Source organism: Acanthisitta chloris, unplaced genomic scaffold (assembly GCF_000695815.1).
Source record: "Acanthisitta chloris isolate BGI_N310 unplaced genomic scaffold, ASM69581v1 scaffold18366, whole genome shotgun sequence".
Taxonomy (NCBI): Eukaryota; Metazoa; Chordata; class Aves; order Passeriformes; family Acanthisittidae; genus Acanthisitta; species Acanthisitta chloris.
In genome coordinates this window covers 196,664-215,466 of record NW_008678999.1, presented here as the reverse complement: position 1 = coordinate 215,466, position 18,803 = coordinate 196,664, and the positions used below count along the sequence as shown (strand labels likewise).

General features: G+C 41.1%; 1 protein-coding gene across 1 annotated transcript in view; it reads left to right on the top strand.

The window, feature by feature from the left end:
* The window catches only part of PTPRF (protein tyrosine phosphatase, receptor type, F), a 289,331-nt gene that overhangs the window by 80,174 nt on the left and 190,354 nt on the right, over positions 1–18,803 (top strand). Inside the window, exons 3-4 of the mRNA XM_009077131.1 lie at positions 11,926–12,071; positions 14,780–14,921. Of these exons, the coding sequence (XP_009075379.1) occupies positions 11,926–12,071; positions 14,780–14,921 (288 nt within the window). The remainder of the gene's footprint in view (positions 1–11,925; positions 12,072–14,779; positions 14,922–18,803) is intronic.

Below are 18,803 nucleotides of genomic sequence, written 5' to 3'. Positions count from 1 at the left end.
GTCAGCAAAGCAGGGGTGGGTGAGAGAGTCTTAGGCACAGCACTCTAGAAAACAAATTTGGTTTGTCTTCTAAATATATGCTCTGTAAAGAACTGCTGAAGGGTAACCAGCCTGAAAGCCCATGTCAGGGGTGCCAGTGTCTTGGGGTTTAGTCATATGCTGTAATTCCTTGCCACCACTTTTTATTGGATTTTGGTCTGCTCATGTCCCACCAGGTACTGCAGGAGTTGGCGTCACAGTTAGGTTTGTGACCTGCAGCACAGCTCCATGGAGAGCAAGGAATGTGTCCTCCTAAACCAGTGTGGATTATACTTTTGGTGCATTTAACCAAGGAAGTTTGTTTCTGTGTAGCAGGCAGTATTCTAGCTTTGTGAGAATATAGTACACTGTCTCATATACCACCTCCTTGATAGAATGTATGTGCTGCCTTGCCGAGATACCAACTGCAGTGTTGATGTTACTTGGTTTTCCCCCTTCCCAGAGATACAGATATTGTCAGAGGTGCTGAAAAAGAGGTAATTCGTGACATAGAAGGTTATTTCTCCTTTAGACAGATCTGTCCCTTCAGAGCCATATGCTGCCATGCAGCCTGTGGTGTAACTGTGGTGCTGGGATCCCCATCCACCCTCGTGCCACCCGCAGGGGTGACTTCCCAGTTCCATGGGTCTTTCCTCTTCAGCACATGCTCCAACCTGTACACATCCCAGGCCAGCTCTGGGAATTCAAATTCAGTATCTTGTGGTCTCAGTACATTATCTGCTGGGCTTTAGGATAAACCTAGTGGTCACAGGAACTTTCCACAGTGTAGCAAATGGTAACTTCTTGATGTGGGCCTTGGCTTTCTGCATTTATTGCAACTCTGCGTGTAATTGAGTGAAATCAAGTAAAATTTTGGTGCAAGCAAAAGGCCACAAAACAATCAAATCTGGAATTGTGCCTGGAAGCTGGAAGTTTAAGGTGTTCAGTTTGAAAACAGGCTGACCTGATTGTCTACACAGCGAAAAGTTATTAAAATAAAAAAAGCTTTTCATTTTATCTATTAAATTCATAACACAACAAGGAATGGATACTAGAAAAATTAAATCAAGAATGCAGCAGCCATGAAGGTGATTAATTTTGATGCCTTTCTAGAAGTCAGCCCTTGCTGCATCAGAAATCCCTGGGTGGAGGAGTGGACTGGGTACCTCCTGGGATGAAACGCCTGCCCTGCACAGGGCACAGCTGGATTGTGCAGCAAATCTCTGGCACGTGTCACTTGGTCTCTTTACTGTGGGGTTTGGACATCCATCATGTTGTGTGGAGTCAGGTGTTTTCCATATACATTCAGAGCCCTTTTGGGGTGAACTCAGGAGTGGTTCATGGGCAGGAGACAGTGGCTTCTCAGGTTTCCCTGGCTCCACCACTGATTGCACCTCGGTCAGTGTGCAGCCAGGCCCTGCGCAGCGTGGCCACGGCACGCTGGTTGTTTCTTGTCTTTCTGCTGTGGAGAGTTGGAATTGCTCAGCAGCCCCCTGCCAACACAGTCTGGCTGCCAGGTAGAGGTTGTAGTCCTGCCACCGAAACTCTCTCAAATGGCTTTGGAGCTGTGTGTGGCTCTGTGCCTTTGTTTAACCATTGCAATAATACATCGTTACAGGGTAAAAAATGCTCAATGGTGTCTCCCCGAAGCGTTGAACCACCACTTGCTCCATCCAAGCTTACCAAGGAGTTTAGCTTGGAGGAAGCCTTTTAGTAGGGAAATAGTCCTCGTTTGGGGGGAATGTTAAGAAAGTCTGAGTCAAAATGATTAACTGTTTTTCTTCACACACCCCACACCCCCCCAAGTATTTTGCTCAGGTATCTAGCTCCCTGCTCTGGTAAACATTTGAATGTGGAAATTATATTTCTTGGTTTTCTGCAGACTGTACTACAGCTGCTGCATGATAAAACAGTTGACACAAATTGAAAAATAAAAGCTGGTGGTATTACAGAAGTGCCAGCATACACTCACTATCATTAAGCAGAAAGTCTTCCTCTACATCAGGTAGATGAGTCAGAAATTTGGTTCATTACCAGAAGGAGGACAAAGCAACAGAAGGTGGCATTAAAATGAAATGCAGGTTCCTTCCTGAGAGCCCAGAATGCCTTTGCTCTAGTAACGAGTATTCTGAAGAGGTCACTTACTCTGGCTCCCAGTTCTATTAAAATCATTGTACTATGCTCTCTGTTTACAAAATAAGGTTTACACTTGCTTTTAATTCTTAAAAGCAGAAGAAAAACCTGAGCTTGGCAAAGCCTTTTGAACTGTTGAATGAAGAACTAGCTGCTTGCAAAGAGGGATTAAAACCTTTTAATCCTTTTGTGTAAAAAAATATGGTGTTTAATGTGGTAGGCATGCTGGCAAAATTAATTTTCATGTTTTTTCAAGCACAAGATTTCAGTTCTGTCTTTGTTTCCTGGTCCTGCATATCTTATGGGTTCTTTACTCTATGCAATGCACTTCATTAACTTTGAAGTTTTGAAGACATTTGCAAATAAAAAAATGCAGATTTGGAAGGAAAAGTAAGTTGTAGGAGCAGGCACAGGTGTTCTGTGCTGCATCAGGCAGCATGGTGATGACTGATTTCAGAGCCCAGTAGCAGGGGTTTTTATTGTCTTGTCCCTTGTATGTATTGTGTGCTAGAGAGAGGTGGCCTGAATTCAGGTACTGAATTTTGTGTATTATTAAATGAACGTTCTATATGTATGAATTTGAAATTCCCTTAAGTGAATGTTGTGTAAATGGTGATAATTGGAGACAGTCTCCCTGCAATCCTTTCTCAAGCTAAATAAGGTCTAAGGCCAAAGGCCCAAATGTTTAATTGTATTAAACACAGAGGCTGAAAAATTTATTAACTCAGAAAGTGTGTATTACCAAGTTAATTGGAAGTGCCTTTAAGCTATTACCAGGTGGAAATTTGACTTCAGGTTTCAATTTTAAATTAAAGCAGAAAACCATTCTGTGAGGCTGCTGGAAGGTCTGTAGTTAGAGCAGTGCATCTCTGCTCTCCTTTGTTTTTCTGCTCTGTGTAATGTTTAGTATAAACGCTGGGAATTTGAAACTGAACTCATACACAGGGCTCTGGCTTTTCCCCCAAATATGTAACAGACTGCATACACAAGCTGCAAGTGCTCTAGGGAAACGTAAAAACAGAGGATGGGAAATGAAGACAACCTCAGGTTCTAGAATGATGTTTTACTGGGCTGTTTTCCTGCTCTGTTTTAAATCACTATTCTTCAGTCGTATACAGGACTGCTTTATGCTTCTTGGAGAATTTTTCTTTTTCTGGTTACATATTATTTCAGTTATTGGAAACAAATGTAAGAATGGCTTCATAGCACAGAGGTTGATTTATTTCCCCTCCACTCCTTTCCTGACACACAAAACAACTTTTAAAAACCCGTGGATGAGAGTCAGTGACAGCACAGGGATTAGCCACAGTTAGGGCTTTTTTTACTAAGATGTAAAGCAGCTCACACTGATAGCCAGCCAAGCACTCTGAGAAAGACATTGCAATTACAACAGCCTGGAAGAGTAACAGAGCAAATTTGCCTCCCTGTGTGCAAAATCTGTAGACCCCCTGCAGATGTGATATGAAGAGAAACCACCTCCCTGTTGCGTTAAGGTCTAAGTTGTCTGCATAAAACTCCAGAAATAAATCAGCACCCAGAATGTTCAGCACTGCTGAGTGCCTTGCACAGCATCCTCCTGTGCTGGCTGCCTGAGACAATTCTGGTTCAGTATTGTGTCAGTTAATTTTAGGTGTTCAAACTTTGTCAACAATTTCCATGATTCATAAAGAGACAGAATTAGAAATGTACTCAAGTGCAGTACTATGATGACAGGCTGTTGCTGTAGTTTATTAATATCCAGTAATCATGGCCTTAACACTCGAGTGAGCTAATGGCTTTTAACCCGTATTGCTGTGGAATAAGCAGGTTTATCCAAACATCAGCATTTAACAGCAAGTGGTTGCTGATAAAGGGCTGGTTTTTGTATAACTGCCCAGACATGGACTAGAAGTACACAGGACACATGAGCTTGTCAGATTTCTGACTTAAATTAATAAGTATAAATCCTGTATTGGCAAAGGGGAAAACAGGTCTTGAAATTGCCAGTCTGGATATAAAGGTTCCCACTGTGTGTCTGGAGAGGCACCTCAGCCCTGTCCAACACTTTGCCTTTAGACTGGGCTTATGGTAAGGAAAGAGCCTATAGAAATGGTAAGGAGCACCCATTTGCCAAGATGGTGAGAACCAGGAATTGAAGATTTTAAGAGTTCCTGAGCTTAAGTCATTACAAGTACTGATAAAATTACACATTTGACCTAATGTGTACCCTTGCATTCTCCTCAATTAAGCTTACTACAGATAAACAAAGCACAGTAGTTCTTGCCTGCTGAAATGAGTGTCTTGAATCTTAGTTCACTGTATTTCATGCCAGTGTTTAGGGAAAAGCACAGCCTCTGCTGGATGACTGCTTTTATTACTTTTGTAATGTAATTTTTCTACTCGAAGTTAAAAAGGTCATTGAACATGTTAAAAGATTTACTACTTCGAATTTTGGATATTAATCATTCACTTTATTTGATTTCATTTTGTACAAACTCGAAAGTTATCTGTGAGTAACTTCATGGAAGTCAGGAGATGAAGGTGAGGAGAAATGCAACTTGCTCTGAAATAATGTTTGTAGATTTGATTATCGTGGACATCCACACTTGAAGCTGGAAAACTCAACCACTAAAATTGGATTGAAGTAGCAGAATCATTTGTCCTAGCTGTTGGGAATCTCGTAAGCATTAAAACTTAAAATAAGATGATAGAACAGGAGAGGAGGATATGCAGGTAACAGTGATCTGAGGAGTATGTTGAATTTGGAATGCTGTTTTCTGTGATTGGGCTGCAGTTAAGTGTTTTTTAAAGTGGATGGGAGAAAGGGTTATGATCCATTCCCTGGATAAAGAGAAAATTGTGTATGTATCTGAGCATGCAACACTCCACTATATAGATTTGCATTTATTTAATAAGTACCTTGCACCAAGCAATAAAGGAGAAAAGTTTCATTTACAAAGTGCTGTCATCTTAGTGAAATAAAACCAAAACAGAAGAAATAGGGAATGAATTAGCATTGTGCTCACCAAGACCCATAGATGCTTTAGTAAGCTGTTGTTACAGGAATGTTATTACAAGGCTCAAACAGGCTCTTCCTACATGTAAATTATCCAAGAATATAAAGTGCAAGTTTGAAAAATTGTATTTTGCCAAGTAATATTCCTAATAATCACAAAGGGACGGGAACCACATTTTAACAACGGTGGGTATATTAAAAGGAAAGCATAAGGATACTAAATACAAGGAGAGCTGGAGAACCTAGTGTCTTGCCTGCTGCCCTGTAACAGATGCTTGGGAGAAAAATCATAGATTAGCTTTCAGCAGAGTATCTTTCCAGCAGGCATCCATCCATGCACAGGTATCAGTCATCCAAGATCATAAAGAAAACAGAGAAAAAGAAATACCCTTGCTGTATATAAAAGCATGGGCCACCTCTGTCTTCTCGACCACTTTATTTCCACTTCAAAGTCAGGCGTGAACATGAGAAAGTCTGTGTCATTCTTGGTTTCTTCCCAGTGTTGTAACTGAGCCACATCATCATTTTTCACGTACTTGTCCTGACAGCAGCCGTGTGAGAACAGCAGGTAGGTTCTACAGTGGAAGGTGAGGCACAGTTGTCCTTTGCCTATGTGACAGGGAAGGTTAAAGGCAGGGATTTAAACATGAATTTCACAATTTCCAGGCTCCAAGAACTGTTTTCATTATGAGCCTCTCATGCTTGTGTCAATTTATTTTAATTCATTTAGCCCAGGCACCTATATAAGGTCACCCATGTGTGCCTAGTGCACATGCTTATCTAGTTCATATTATATCACAGCTGTAATTTTTTTTCTTCACAAAGGAGACTGCTTTCAGTCTTAATTTAGCCCAAGTCATAAAAGCTCTTGGATAAAATATAAGCTCCCCTCTCCTACAACATTGGTTTTATTTTTGTCTTCCCTTCTATTTAGAGCAGTGAGCACTTGTAGCATGAGGACAGAGATATTTTTCTTTAAACTCTCTCACAGCAGGTGAGTGTTCATAGAACACTTAATTGCAGACGTGTTTAATAATTCATTTTTCTCAAACCTGTGTGCAACCCTTTGGAAGAACAGGAGGAGCAGTATGTTGCCAGTTTTTGCATTAAAATTTCTGGATGGGTAATATTTGATGTGGGTGCTAAATACTGAAAAAGCATCAGAATTCAATTTAATTTTCCCATTTATTTGAAGAAAATGATGGGTCTTTGAAATAAAACAAGTTAATATTTTGGTATATGAAGTATATTTATGTTGGCATGTATTATGTTGCAGCCACTAGAAATTTTTGGCTCTTACGGAATTACAAGGAAACATCTTTTATGGGACTGATGTATGCTTAATTTGTAGCAGAATGCAAGGATCTGTGCTAAATATCCGGGATTCAGCATCATTTTTTCAAGGATCTGGCTGGTATTCAGGTCAGGTAATGGAGATCATATGTTGCTTCTCAAAGGCCATGGTTCACATAAAAGAGACCTTGCCAAGTCAGAGAGAGGCTACACCTCTGTGCTCAGCCTTGAAGGGAATCTGGCAAAAGGTACTTTTCTTCCTGGTAAAGTCCTTTGGGTTCACTGGGAAGCTGCACAGCCTAAAGACAAGACATGTGATGAAATGACTCTGAAATGCTGTGCTACAGAAAGGAAAACCTGAAAAAGAGAACTGAAATGTTACTATTCTGCTACGGATGTTTGTTTGTGCAAATTTTAAAATAGCTGCTGGGATGGTTTTGTGATTTATAAGAATTGTTTAACAACAAATTGTCTAGAATAGCAGAGCAACAGTGATTTTATATATAAAATAGAGGTGAGAGAAGCATCTTCCTGGCTGACTGTCCCTTGCTTGAGCTGCCCTGAGCTGTCAGTGGCTCTCCAGGAGACCAGAGATTCTGTCTTTGAGGGCATCAGGTTCCCTCCCAAACCCATGACACTTGCTTTTGGTGGGGAGGGCAGACAACAGCCGTAGTGGTTAGTGTATTCCTAACTGTCTCTGGCTTTCTGTGCCTGTATTGTTGCAGAGCTTTTAAAACACAATTCAAGGGAGCATTTCTTTTGAAAGTGTCACACATCCAGCTCAGGACACTGCATGAGTTTTCAGCATAGTGAAGTAGACTTGTGTGTGCCTAAATCTCTGGTAGCGTCTCTTCCACACCATGAGGTCCTTCCATGTGATTCACTTTATAGGATTATCCAGGAATCTGTGCTTGCTCAGCAAGTGGCTTTTTCAACATTATCAGCTGTGAAAGGAAAGTCCTTTGCGTTTGAAATGTTGTTTTGTATTTAAAAAAATTTGTCAATGGGAGAGCATGTCTGAGCAGTTGTTATTTTTCAGCCCCCAGCCAAATAAGATGAAGCCAGTTTCTTATGAGAGAAAGAAAATACTCTGATTTTTTTACAGTCTTCCTCCTCAGAACTGTGTTGTTCCCATAAGCTCTCTAGAATAATTTAGTTTTGAGCAAAGACCGAACAGGGAAAATTTCAGCCAAGAAGGTGAAAGTTTTCGCATTCTCCTGCCTGAAGCTTATGAGTGAATAGAAATGATGAGAGCAGTGCCTTCAGTCGCAGTGTAGTGGGAACTTGGTTTTGAAGTGAGGAGCAAGAATTAGTTTAAAGGGTGAGGGCTGAATGTGCTCCAGGGATCTGTCACTGAGCAGAGAGGCTACAGAGAGAAAGGCTGGAGTAGCCTGGACTTTAAGTTATCAAATGGGACCTGTGCCAGTCTGGAGTTGTTACTCCACACGATGGAGTGAGTGAAGGTGGGTGTGATGGGCACCCAGCCATCCAGCTCCTCTCCCTGCTGTCATCCAAGACTTGCTCAGGAGGTTCTCTCTCAAGCTGATATTTCACAGATTTGTCTTTGAAATTAGTTAAAATTGAAGCACTTTTTTTTTTTTTTTTTTTAAACTTTCAGCAGAAAATCTTCAGCTTAGGTCATCAGGGAAGGACAGGATTTCACAGCAAAGACACTTCAGTTCCTTATATTTTTCTTCATTTGTAGCATGTTTGAGCAACAAACACTTAAATTAAAACTTGGTACATCCATAATCTTCTGTGGAGACTCTAGTCATTTTGAATTTAAGGAGAGGGAAAAGAGGACATCTAGGTTACTGATTCAGTTCTGTATTTTCATCCTTAATGTTTCTGGTTGTGTTTTGAGGACTACCCTAAGAGTGCAAACACTCAAAACAGGCTAAAAAGGATTCTTTGTACCATGACTGGCCCTAGCCCTGGTGTTGCCCTTTGGAGGTAACTAGTGATACATCTCACAGCGTCTGGGTAGTAGAGTTGTAAGAGATGTTGGTTGGAGAGGAGGTGTGGAGGTGTCTAGTCCACTTAACATGCATTTTCCACAGACACCAAGAGTTTAGTGAATACTCTGTCACACTTGTGTTAGCTCTCACTGAAGTAAGTTTTGGGATTTGCTGTAACAGTTACCAATCAGTATGAAAATATGTATGTCCATGCCTGACTCAATTGTCCTGGGGACAGGACTGAGGATTATAGGTTTGCTTAATTAGTACTTTCCATTTCAAAACTTCAGGGCATACAAATATTTAAAATGACTGTGTAGAAATAACCTTTCCCAGACTGTGAGAATTTGGTTTATACACAAGTATACTTCTATGACCTGTCTCGGTGGATTTCGATGGTTTCCAGAATTCAGTGTTGCTCAATTAAATGTGCAGGGGAAAAAAGATTCATTTCAACAATGTAAATTCAAGACAGCGAGTTTTTTAGGTTTTACTGCAGGTGAACATTCAGCTTCCTTTTGTTCTGGTTTTTAATAGTATTGATTTTTTTAAAATGTGCAAAAGTAAAGTAAGTCCTCAGTGCACGAGCTGGGGAGTAAGTACACAGTCAGAGATCTAATTGCGTTGTATTCTTCAAGGACAAAAGTTTTTGGATTCTGCTGTATTTGCCATTTGAAAAATTTACTCTATTTTGCTAAGATCACAGAGTAAATAACAGAAAATCAAAAAACCAAATCAGCTGCTGAAATGCAATAGGAGACATCAGCTCAGCACATTGCATAGCAAAACAGTCAATCATGCTGCCATCGCTAGCAGCCTGAATGGTAAATTAACATTTCACTGGAATAGATGAGAGGTGAATAAACACAGATATATGTAAATACAATCTAAGTAGAAATAGACATGATTATAGATGAGTAAATATGTGAAATCAGCATCAGTTAAGCAAGCACAATTAATAATTGCTTGCTGTTCATGTCAGGACAATGTGCCAAAGCCTTCAGACATCATGTCTTAAAAGTGGTTTTGTGGGTTTTGAGTGTAGTTGTGGGTCTCCCTTCATGAAGAATGGCAAAACTCGGTACAGTTGTGTGAGGAGTTTCTGGGGTGAGGCCAGGTCTGTGATAATCCTTCTCAGAAGCTTGCTGAGGACAGTGTGAATCCACTTCTGTGTGGGCAGTGCTGACCTTGGTGGGTCCACCATCTGCAAAGACCTGTTACGAATCAAGCCGAGCAAGCAGCAGTAGCAGAGGTCCAGGCCTGCAGCACAGTGTCTCCTCCAGATCAGCTGGGGTCAGGGCTGGCATGTCCCCATGTGGTGGTTGGAGGGCTGCCTAGCACACAAGCACTGTCGATGTTGAGGTTTTGAGGGGCTCTGCTGTCCTGCTGCCTCTTCAGCCAGCTGCAGGGAAATACCTGCTGCACCATGGTGTCTCCATGGGCTGCAGGGGTGTCTCTGCTCAGGCACCAAGAGCTCCTCACCCCTGTCTGAGCTGGGTGTTCACAGGGCTGTTTCTCACACTTTTTACCTCACTCCTTACAGCTGTGAGGTGTTGTGCCCCTTCTTAAACCTGTTACCCCTGAGGCACCACCGTGACGAGCTTGGCTGTGCCCTGCTGTGGGGAACTGGCTGTGTCCAGCACGGTGCAGCCCTGACCTCTGCTCACAGAGAGCCTCGTGCAGCACACCTGACACCCCGTACAGGCCGTGGTGCTGCGCAGTGAAACGAGAAGCATCCTGGTGTCCCTGTCCTGGAGGGCTGGGCAGAGCCTGGCCTCTGCGCTGTGCCCAAAGCAGGGAGGACTGGAGTGTGTCACTTGGTCGACCTGCTGTGTGTGTCGAGTCACACCGTGCCACTCTGCAGGGACAGGGGAGTCTGCGTAAGCAGTTCACGTGGGTTAAGGCAGCAGCTGGAACTGGGATCAAGGAGGTACCACAGTTTTAGCAAAGGCTTCAGGGGATGCTGTTCAAGGATGAAGTTGTAGTCTGCAGCTGCTGAGGGAGAGGCACTGTCTTCCAGTGCTCCTGAGCTCTGCCTCATCCTGCCCTGAGCCACTGTGCCCCCTGGCCTGCTTGGGAAAGATGAAACAAGCATCTTTGTACCAGGTATGGGGCCCAAATCTGCTCCACAGAGGCTTTGGTGACCTCCTTGTGGGGGTTTGGGTGCCAGTGTCTGGAGGCAGGGAGAGGAGTGAGGAGCAGAGAAAAGCCTCTTCAACTGGCAACTGCACCCATAGTATATAAATCTCTCATGCATTAGGAAAATGCATTTAGAGACTGTCTTCTTTTGAGATCACTGAATCTGCATCCCTCCTAGATCAGGGAAACTCAGCCCTCAGTTCATCAAGAGTTTAAAGCACCTGGGCTGACCAGGGAAATACTTGTGAACGTGTCCGGAATGTGAAGACGTGGAAAGCTCTGCTGGGGTCATTGGTTCAGTGTCTTGGGGTTGAACAGGTTTCTTCTCTCAGTCATGCTCCTTTCTACCTGCCAGCAGCTGTCTGCCCTGTTTATAAGTCAGGTTCATCTGCGAGGTAGTTGATTGAAATTGTGTTTGAAATGTGTTTATAGTGTGACCTGTGCATAGGATGACATCATGAGTGGACTCTGTCAACTGCCTCTGTGGAATTAAACGGTTTAGTGCTCTATAGGGATATGGGAGCATCAAATGCTTCTCACTTGGACAACACGATGTTTTAAAATGATCCTTGGATCACATACTGCAAAATTTTCTCAGACAGTGAGTGCAGGAGGAAAATGCAACTCTTCAACCTGGATGCATAGTTTTATCCATCTGAATCTGTTGTGTAAATCCAGAAGACACAACTGTATTTTCATGAAACTTCTTGATTATTAAAATGCTAGATGATACATTATTTTTTTTCATTTGTACTGTGTCTTTCATGCCTGAATGTCACTTTGGTTTCTTTGCTGACTTTCACTTTTAGTGATTAGTTTCTTAGGAAGCATAGGCCAGCTTCTGCGGGTTTCCAGATCCTTGGGCTGTAGGATTTTTATGTCAGTCCACATTTAAAATGAAACTGAGGGTTGTCATTTGTATACTGAAAACTGTACCTGTTAATTTTTATGAATGTCTTAACAGCTTTCAGGAAAACTAATGTCAAGGTATGGTGGATTTCATAGGTTTGGTGTGTCAGCTGTTCTGTAATTTCCAGTGCTATGACCATGATATAAACCTGCAAAAATCCATTTATTAAAAAAAATAAACCGTAAAAGTGGTTCCAAATTGAAATATACCTGAATGAATGCCCAGGGGGCTGGGGGGAGCCTTCTATTGCCCTCATTTACAGGCAAGCCAGATGGACTTTATTCATTTCAGGAAAAAAAGGTACTCAAGCAGAAACTGTGCTTGTCATGTTGCAGTCTGTGCTGAATTTGTGTGGCTGAGGCCATTCAACCTGGATTTGCAGTAGGACCACCAATTATCTTAGAATTTACATTAACATGACACATTCCTTGCTTATCTGATATTATGTCCTCATGGGGGTGATTTGGTTATTTTTCCAGGCAAGCCAACGTTTATGAAAGCTCCTGAAGATCAGATTGGGATTTCTGGAGGAGTGGCCTCTTTTGTGTGTCAGGCAACAGGAGAGCCCAAACCTCGTATCACATGGATGAAGAAGGGGAAGAAAGTCAGTTCTCAGCGGTTTGAGGTAATTACAAAAAAAACCACCCAAAAGCCTACAACCAAAAATTCAGTATTCAGTCTAATCCTTTCAGGTCTTAGTTACACAATAATAATCACTGCAACCTGGGTATTTCTTCATCACTACAATACAGAGTCTAGAGCTTTAGAGTAAAGTGTGTTTCCTTCCCTGCAGCAATGCAATCTGTAGAGCAGGTGGTGTCCTTTGAGCATGACGCTGGAAGCACACACATAGGACATCCTTCTTCAGACTGGAGGCTGGGGCTTACACAGAACTGGATGGCAGATAAGGGTTGGATCTAGCAGTAATTTTCAGTTTTCATTGGGAAAATTTATAAGACACCTCTTTGGCCTTCTATTCCCAGTGGAATTCAAAAGTGGGATGCCAAAATGCTATTGGAAGGCTTTGTAAGCAACAGCCACTGCCATCCCTCCCACAAATGTGTTTAGAAGGGGAATGGTGAAGTCATCCTAAAGGGCAAATTGACTTCCCTGTGAACTAAAGTATGAGAGAAAGGAAGAAGGAAGAGTAGGTATCAGAAGTGTTTTTCAAAAAATGTCCAATTTGCTTCATATTTTAAATAGCAAATACATTTTCACTGACTTTCTCCACCTTTTTCTCCACTTTCCTTTTTTGGTGTTGGGCTCTTTTCTCTAAAACTGCCCTTGGAAAATGTGACCCTTCTACAATTCTGCCTTTCCTCTAATCCCCTGTCTTTGATGTTTTTGCTTTTCTGACGGGAGCACAAGATGACTTTGCTGCCCAGAACAGATTGATTCAAGTCACCAATTTTAATCATGATTTCGGATGTGAGCAGAAAACCTTGATTAAAGTAATCAATTTTAATCTTGTTTTACATTGTTATTTTTCCTTGATAAAGGTTGTTTTGTGGTATAGTAACTATTTAAACATTCTAATTTGTATGCAAATAGAACCTTTATAGTGAATTTGGTGCTTGTTGTGGCTGACCAGAGGCTGCACCATATTATATGCATTTATACGAGAAATTTCATACCTTTTGTTCACACCTGTTTTGATATAGAGTTGGGGCATTTTTATGGTATTAGGAGATAGTGAATACTATCTTTTAATTTTTTTTGCGCTAGGTAGCTATTAATTTTGCCTCATTATTAAGCTAGTCTTTATTTGGGGAAAAAATGGAATTTAGTTTCAATGGAAAAAAACCCCAAATCCAATGTACACATGCTAAGTTGTGGCACAGAAGAAGTATCCATGGTTAACAAATGAATAGCATTTTGGTCCTTAGTAGTTGTAGGTCTGTTCCTATCACACAGAGTGTTTGTTCAAAGGCTAGTAAGGGCAAAAGAGCTTTTCTGCTGTTTCATCTCTTAGCTTTTTAGTCCTTAGCTTTCTAGTCCTTATCACTGAAGTGAATTAATCTCTGTGGCTGACTTCACCTTGTTTTAAAATTTGGCAGTAGCCCTATCCTTTGTAAAGGCTTAGCATTTTGTCACAGTTTTATATTTAATTTAAAACCAAGTATTTTAAAAAAATTAACTCCTTACAATGTATTATAGTAATATTCATATTTGTCTTTCTTTACTTGACCCCCCATTAGGGGTTTCTGCAAGCTGTTTCTGTTACTTAAAACAGAAGGGCTATTCCTTCAAGCGTGAGGAGTAACAGACTTTTTGGTGGTCTTGGTTACCTTTTGATTTCTTCCTTTTACTCCTGTCACTGCAAAGTCTTGTGGTGCACATTGTATTTCTCCTGCCTGTTCTCAGTCATTTAATCTTTGTGCTATGGGAAACACTCCTAAACAAGCTCTTGAAAACAGGATACAAGTTTTGCATGGGGGTAACTCAGGTCCTAGGCTCATGTACATGTCTGGAATGAAGTATCATTTGGTCTCTTCATCTCCTCCTCAGTTCCCAAGGGACAGGAGTGGAGCTTGTGCCTTTCCCTCATGCTGTCACCATCTGCAGATCAGTCAGTATTTTCAGCTTTTGCTGTGCTCAGTAATAGGGCAAGCGCAAGTTTGGCATTAACAGTGGCCTGAGGCTGTGCCTTCACAGCCTCGCTGTTAAGGAATGGCATATAGTGATCCAGCTGCAAACTAACAAATGCCTTTTTCTTCCATGTGTAAGACAGCTTGGCAGGATGGATGGAAATGCAATGATTTATTAAGGACTTAATTGATTATGCTGGGGAAGGAAGCATAATTACATCATTGTTGATTATGCGAGAGTTGCAAAGTACCTGATGCTGAAGGACATTAAAACCCCTCACTCCCTGCTGGAGTTAGCATGCGCTCTAGGTGCTCAGGGTTTTATTCTAGTTTTGCTGCTGTTTTCCTGTCAGTCCCACAGGAGTATATCATTCTGCTCTTCCATCAAGGTGAAAGTTGGCACTAAATTGTTATCAGTGTGATTAGTAAAACCATTAGAGCAAATATGGCTCAGATGTTTTAAATCATCAGATACACGTCTTTATTACCCGGTTGATAATTTGTCAACTTTAATTGATCCATAAAGAACCTCATTGGATCTTCATTTATTCTGGCCTTCTCAGAGGACAAATATGTTCTTGACACTGAAATTTTTGTGGTTTTGGACTTGGAACACTTGACTAATTGCATGGTATTTTAGAGCTTACAGGGCTTGGTTTTTGTTTTTCCGCCCCGGCTTGTTTTGGCTTTCAGTTTTCATTGCAGAAGATGCCAGTAAAGAAGTGTTTTGTTTTCATTTTCACAGGTTATCGAGTTCGATGATGGATCAGGATCAGTTCTGCGGATACAGCCCCTGCGTGTTCATCGAGATGAAGCTATCTACGAGTGCACAGCAACCAATAGTGTTGGGGAGATAAACACGAGTGCCAAATTAACAGTGCTAGAAGGTAAGGAGCAAGTTTTTACATGCCTTAGGTGGCAGGTGACATGGCTTTGGCAGCTACATGTTGAGATGGTGCTTTTAAATGACATGGTGTTATTATGGCTTGGTTTGGAAAAGCTGTGTTCTTCCTACATAATTTGCTATAATTTATCCTAGTGATAGAACCTCATAGTTGTGAGGCAATCATGAAAGGATTGCAGATTCTGAACATTCTTTAGGGTGTTTTCATTGTCTGATCATGGCATGTCGTTTCTGAGTTGGAGGGCTAGCTATAGAGACATTTGTGTACTTTTCTCATCTGTTTGCTTTGATATAATACCTGTCTTCAGGGTATCCAAGTACTGTGTCTGACAATCAGAAACTTCTCAATTAAATCAGCACAAAGTTTCTCAGGTTACTGTTCAGGTTTGGAATTTGACGTGGAATTTAGCTGGAGTTATTTTTTACTGTACTCACAACTTGTAATTTTGTCACTCCTGGTAAAAAATAGATTTTCATCCTTGTCTCTATATGAGCAGGGTTGTTTTTTTTTTTGCTTGCTGCATTATTTCTGCTAAATGGAACAGTTTATCAACTATAAAAAGGCTTGTGATCAGTTGATTTTTTTATATTAAATTGTCAGAATTATTGTCTGCTTTTAAGGAAACCTGGGGTTTTTCCAGCACATCAGTGAGTTTTGTCATGTTTATATGTAGGATTTTGTAAATGTACTGAGGTGTTACAAATCCAGGGCATTTGGCTGAATGGATTTTTTCCCCTTGCATTTACTAAGACGAGCAGGAAAAGGCTTAGGCAGATTGCTTGGTGTTTATGGATTGATGTAGAAACTTCTAAGTAATGAAAAAACTAGACTGGAAGTGTTTATTGTAGGATTTTGAACCAGAGGGGACTGGTTATCCCAGTGGTGAGAGTGCCAGCCATACATGAGAAGTTGCCTATTGTTCCTTGTTCTCCCATCCCCATTTTTCGCATAGAGGTAATCATATTTTCCTCTCTGCTCTGTGACAAAGAATACATTAAACAAGTGTAATGTGCTGAGGCTCTGTGGTGATGGGAATCACAGAAATCATTCAGTGCTTGATGTGATTGTGTTTCTTGTTTCTGGAGGTGGAGCATCTTAAAGATCAGCTTGCTCTTCAGTAATAGCATTATTAAGAATAGGATAACAGTTGCTATAGACTTGAAAATTATTGGGGGACAAAAATCAGATCCTTTTTGTTACTTCTTGCCTTTGCAGCAGTATATGTGAGTGCATAAAGCTCAGTGGAGCTCTTCCAGCAGTTTACGAGCAGATCTGCATTTAAATGCTTCTTGCAACTGGAGTTTTGTGATACTAGATTCTTGAATACCCGACTGTTCCAAGCACATTCCTGTTTCCTTTGGTTGCAGGTGCCTTTATGTATCTTGGATATGTATGCACATGCACACACACGCTAATAATTTATTTGCTCTGTGTTAAATGTTCAAAGGCCCACAGAGACATGCCTTGCATAAAGGAGCACAACAGTATTTCTTAGCTCCATGGTGCTCCTGCTGATTTCCTGATGAAGTAAAACTTGCAGACCACCATATAAATAGGGAATGTTAGGAAATGCCAGAGATGGGAAAAGACACGTGTGCACACAATTTAAGAGCCACAGAAGCAAAAGTCATTACCAGTCAGGCACAGAGCCTGCTTTTCTGTTTGGAAAGTTCCTTTAATCGCGAGTAATGCTAGTTTAACATGATCCCATAAGGCCAAAACCAATCTGCAGGCTGGGGGGCTTTGTTTCCCACTCTAACTGAAGAGTATCAGCCCCTTGCTGGGCACTCTTATAATAGGCAAAATTAAGAAACATTTGGTGTCTAACAGTTTGTATGTGCTCATGCATATTGAGTTGTGAGCTTGATTGCAAGGCTGAAGAGCTATGTGTGCCTTTTGTGCTGGCTTGTCTGACGAAGATGAATTCTATTAGATGTATCTTTAAGAAAAAACTGTTTTGTATTTCTCTTTGAGACTTTCTATGGACAGGTCTGTATTTTTTCTGTCATGTTATCTTACTGTTCTGTGTTGTCTGCCATAGATTATACTGTTTCTGAATTCTGTGAATATGATTTTCTTCTTATTATTAATATTCCTTTGTTTGCTTACGTGTTGGTAAAGTGGATATTGCAACTCAGTGCCCTGGTTGTGGTTATGTTTAGTCTCAATGGCTTGCAAACGGTGGTAAGTTCCCAACCTCTCTGTTACACCATCACTTTCCTAACATGAATTTTGCAGAGATATTTGAAAATGACACATTTCTCATTGAACCCTTGATACTCTCAAGACTGTCAGCTAGGATTGGATTTTTCCTCTGCTTCTGGGGTTAAAATAATTTCTGTAATTGCTCTCGGGTGGCAGTTTGAATGATACAGACGTTCTGCGCTTCCTTTCAAGAATTTGACTAATGCAGTGGTCCCTGGTGCATGACAAAGCTCTATCATAGAGGTCCTCATGGTTACATGCTGCTAAATACACAGCATGTATTGATTTTTACATTAAAAATCCTTTATTACAATAAGTTTTAATGCTTCTTCACAATTTGCTCTTTAGAACAGAGGCCTTAACATTAAATCCAGAAGTCACAGTCAGGGTTGAGCAGGCTGTTATTAGATGTCTTTGTAGCGAACTAATCTGGAGCTTTATTTTATTTAGATTTCTGCAATGTTTTACAGATCAGAGGCAGATAATCCTTTCTAATTGCCAACTTATTCCATTCTGAATATTAAGAGAGAAGCATGAGTCCAGTCTCCTGGAGGAACTGGAAATTCTCACAGAAGTGAATCTCTTAACAGTTTGGTTCCCTAGTACACTTTCATTCTTTGCTTCCATGTCTCTCATTTTTCCCTTCTAACTGCAGATCCTGTTGTGAACAAACTGCGTATACTTAGTAACTGGAAATTATTTCTCCTGTTGATAGTAGAAGAAATAGACGTGCGTATACCTTCTCTTCTCATTTCTCCTGGGTAGCTGATAAGCTGAATTATGTATGAGTCATATTGAACATTTCTATCTTTTTTCCAATTATGACCTGAAGCAGCACAGAAGTATGTTCCTGCCTGGCAGAGGAGGAAAGCAGTGCAGGGAGGGGAGGGCTAGAATCAATAAGCTGACACACATTCTCAAGAAAAGCCTCGGGGACAGTTAGTGGCACTAACAAATTAATAAATATATTATTCAGTGGTAATGTTGAGAATTACAAAGCTTTTTAAATAGGGAGGTTATATGAAATGTGAGTAGGAAGGATACCAGCATGCAGGAACATAGCAGCAGGCTGATTGCAGGAGTGTGTGTGTGGTGTCCTTCCACAAGACTCCTTGTACATTCAGCATGGCGACTGTATTGGGAAAGATGACGATAACAGCATTTGTCTTTAGTTGCCTGTACACCGAAGTATACCGTCAGTCTCCACCCAAGAGGAAGATAGGGTAAAGCACTGAAAAAAATGTCTTCAGGGGACAAGGAGGAGTATATTGATTCCTTGGGAGAGAAAGGAGGCTCATATACAAAGTATGTTATCAGTCCCTTCTCCCAGGGCTTTCCAACTTGGACATTTGATTTTGGTTTCCAGACTGGGAAACTGTTTAATTGCAACTGGTCCTTTAATACTTTACAAGCAGTCTTTTTTCACTCCTCTGTAACCCAGAGCATACAGTCACATCCAAGTGACACTGAATATATTCAGTTTCATTTCCCTTTGTTTTTAAGTAGGTTAAATGAAAATGAAAATAGTGTCTCCAATTTCCATTCTCGATCTATGCAAATCCCTTATGCCTCTATTCCAGACTTCTAATCATGTGGCATGTAGTTATCTGCCTGGAGAGCGCTGCCAGGCTCCACAGGAGAGCAGCACCTGGTGAAGAG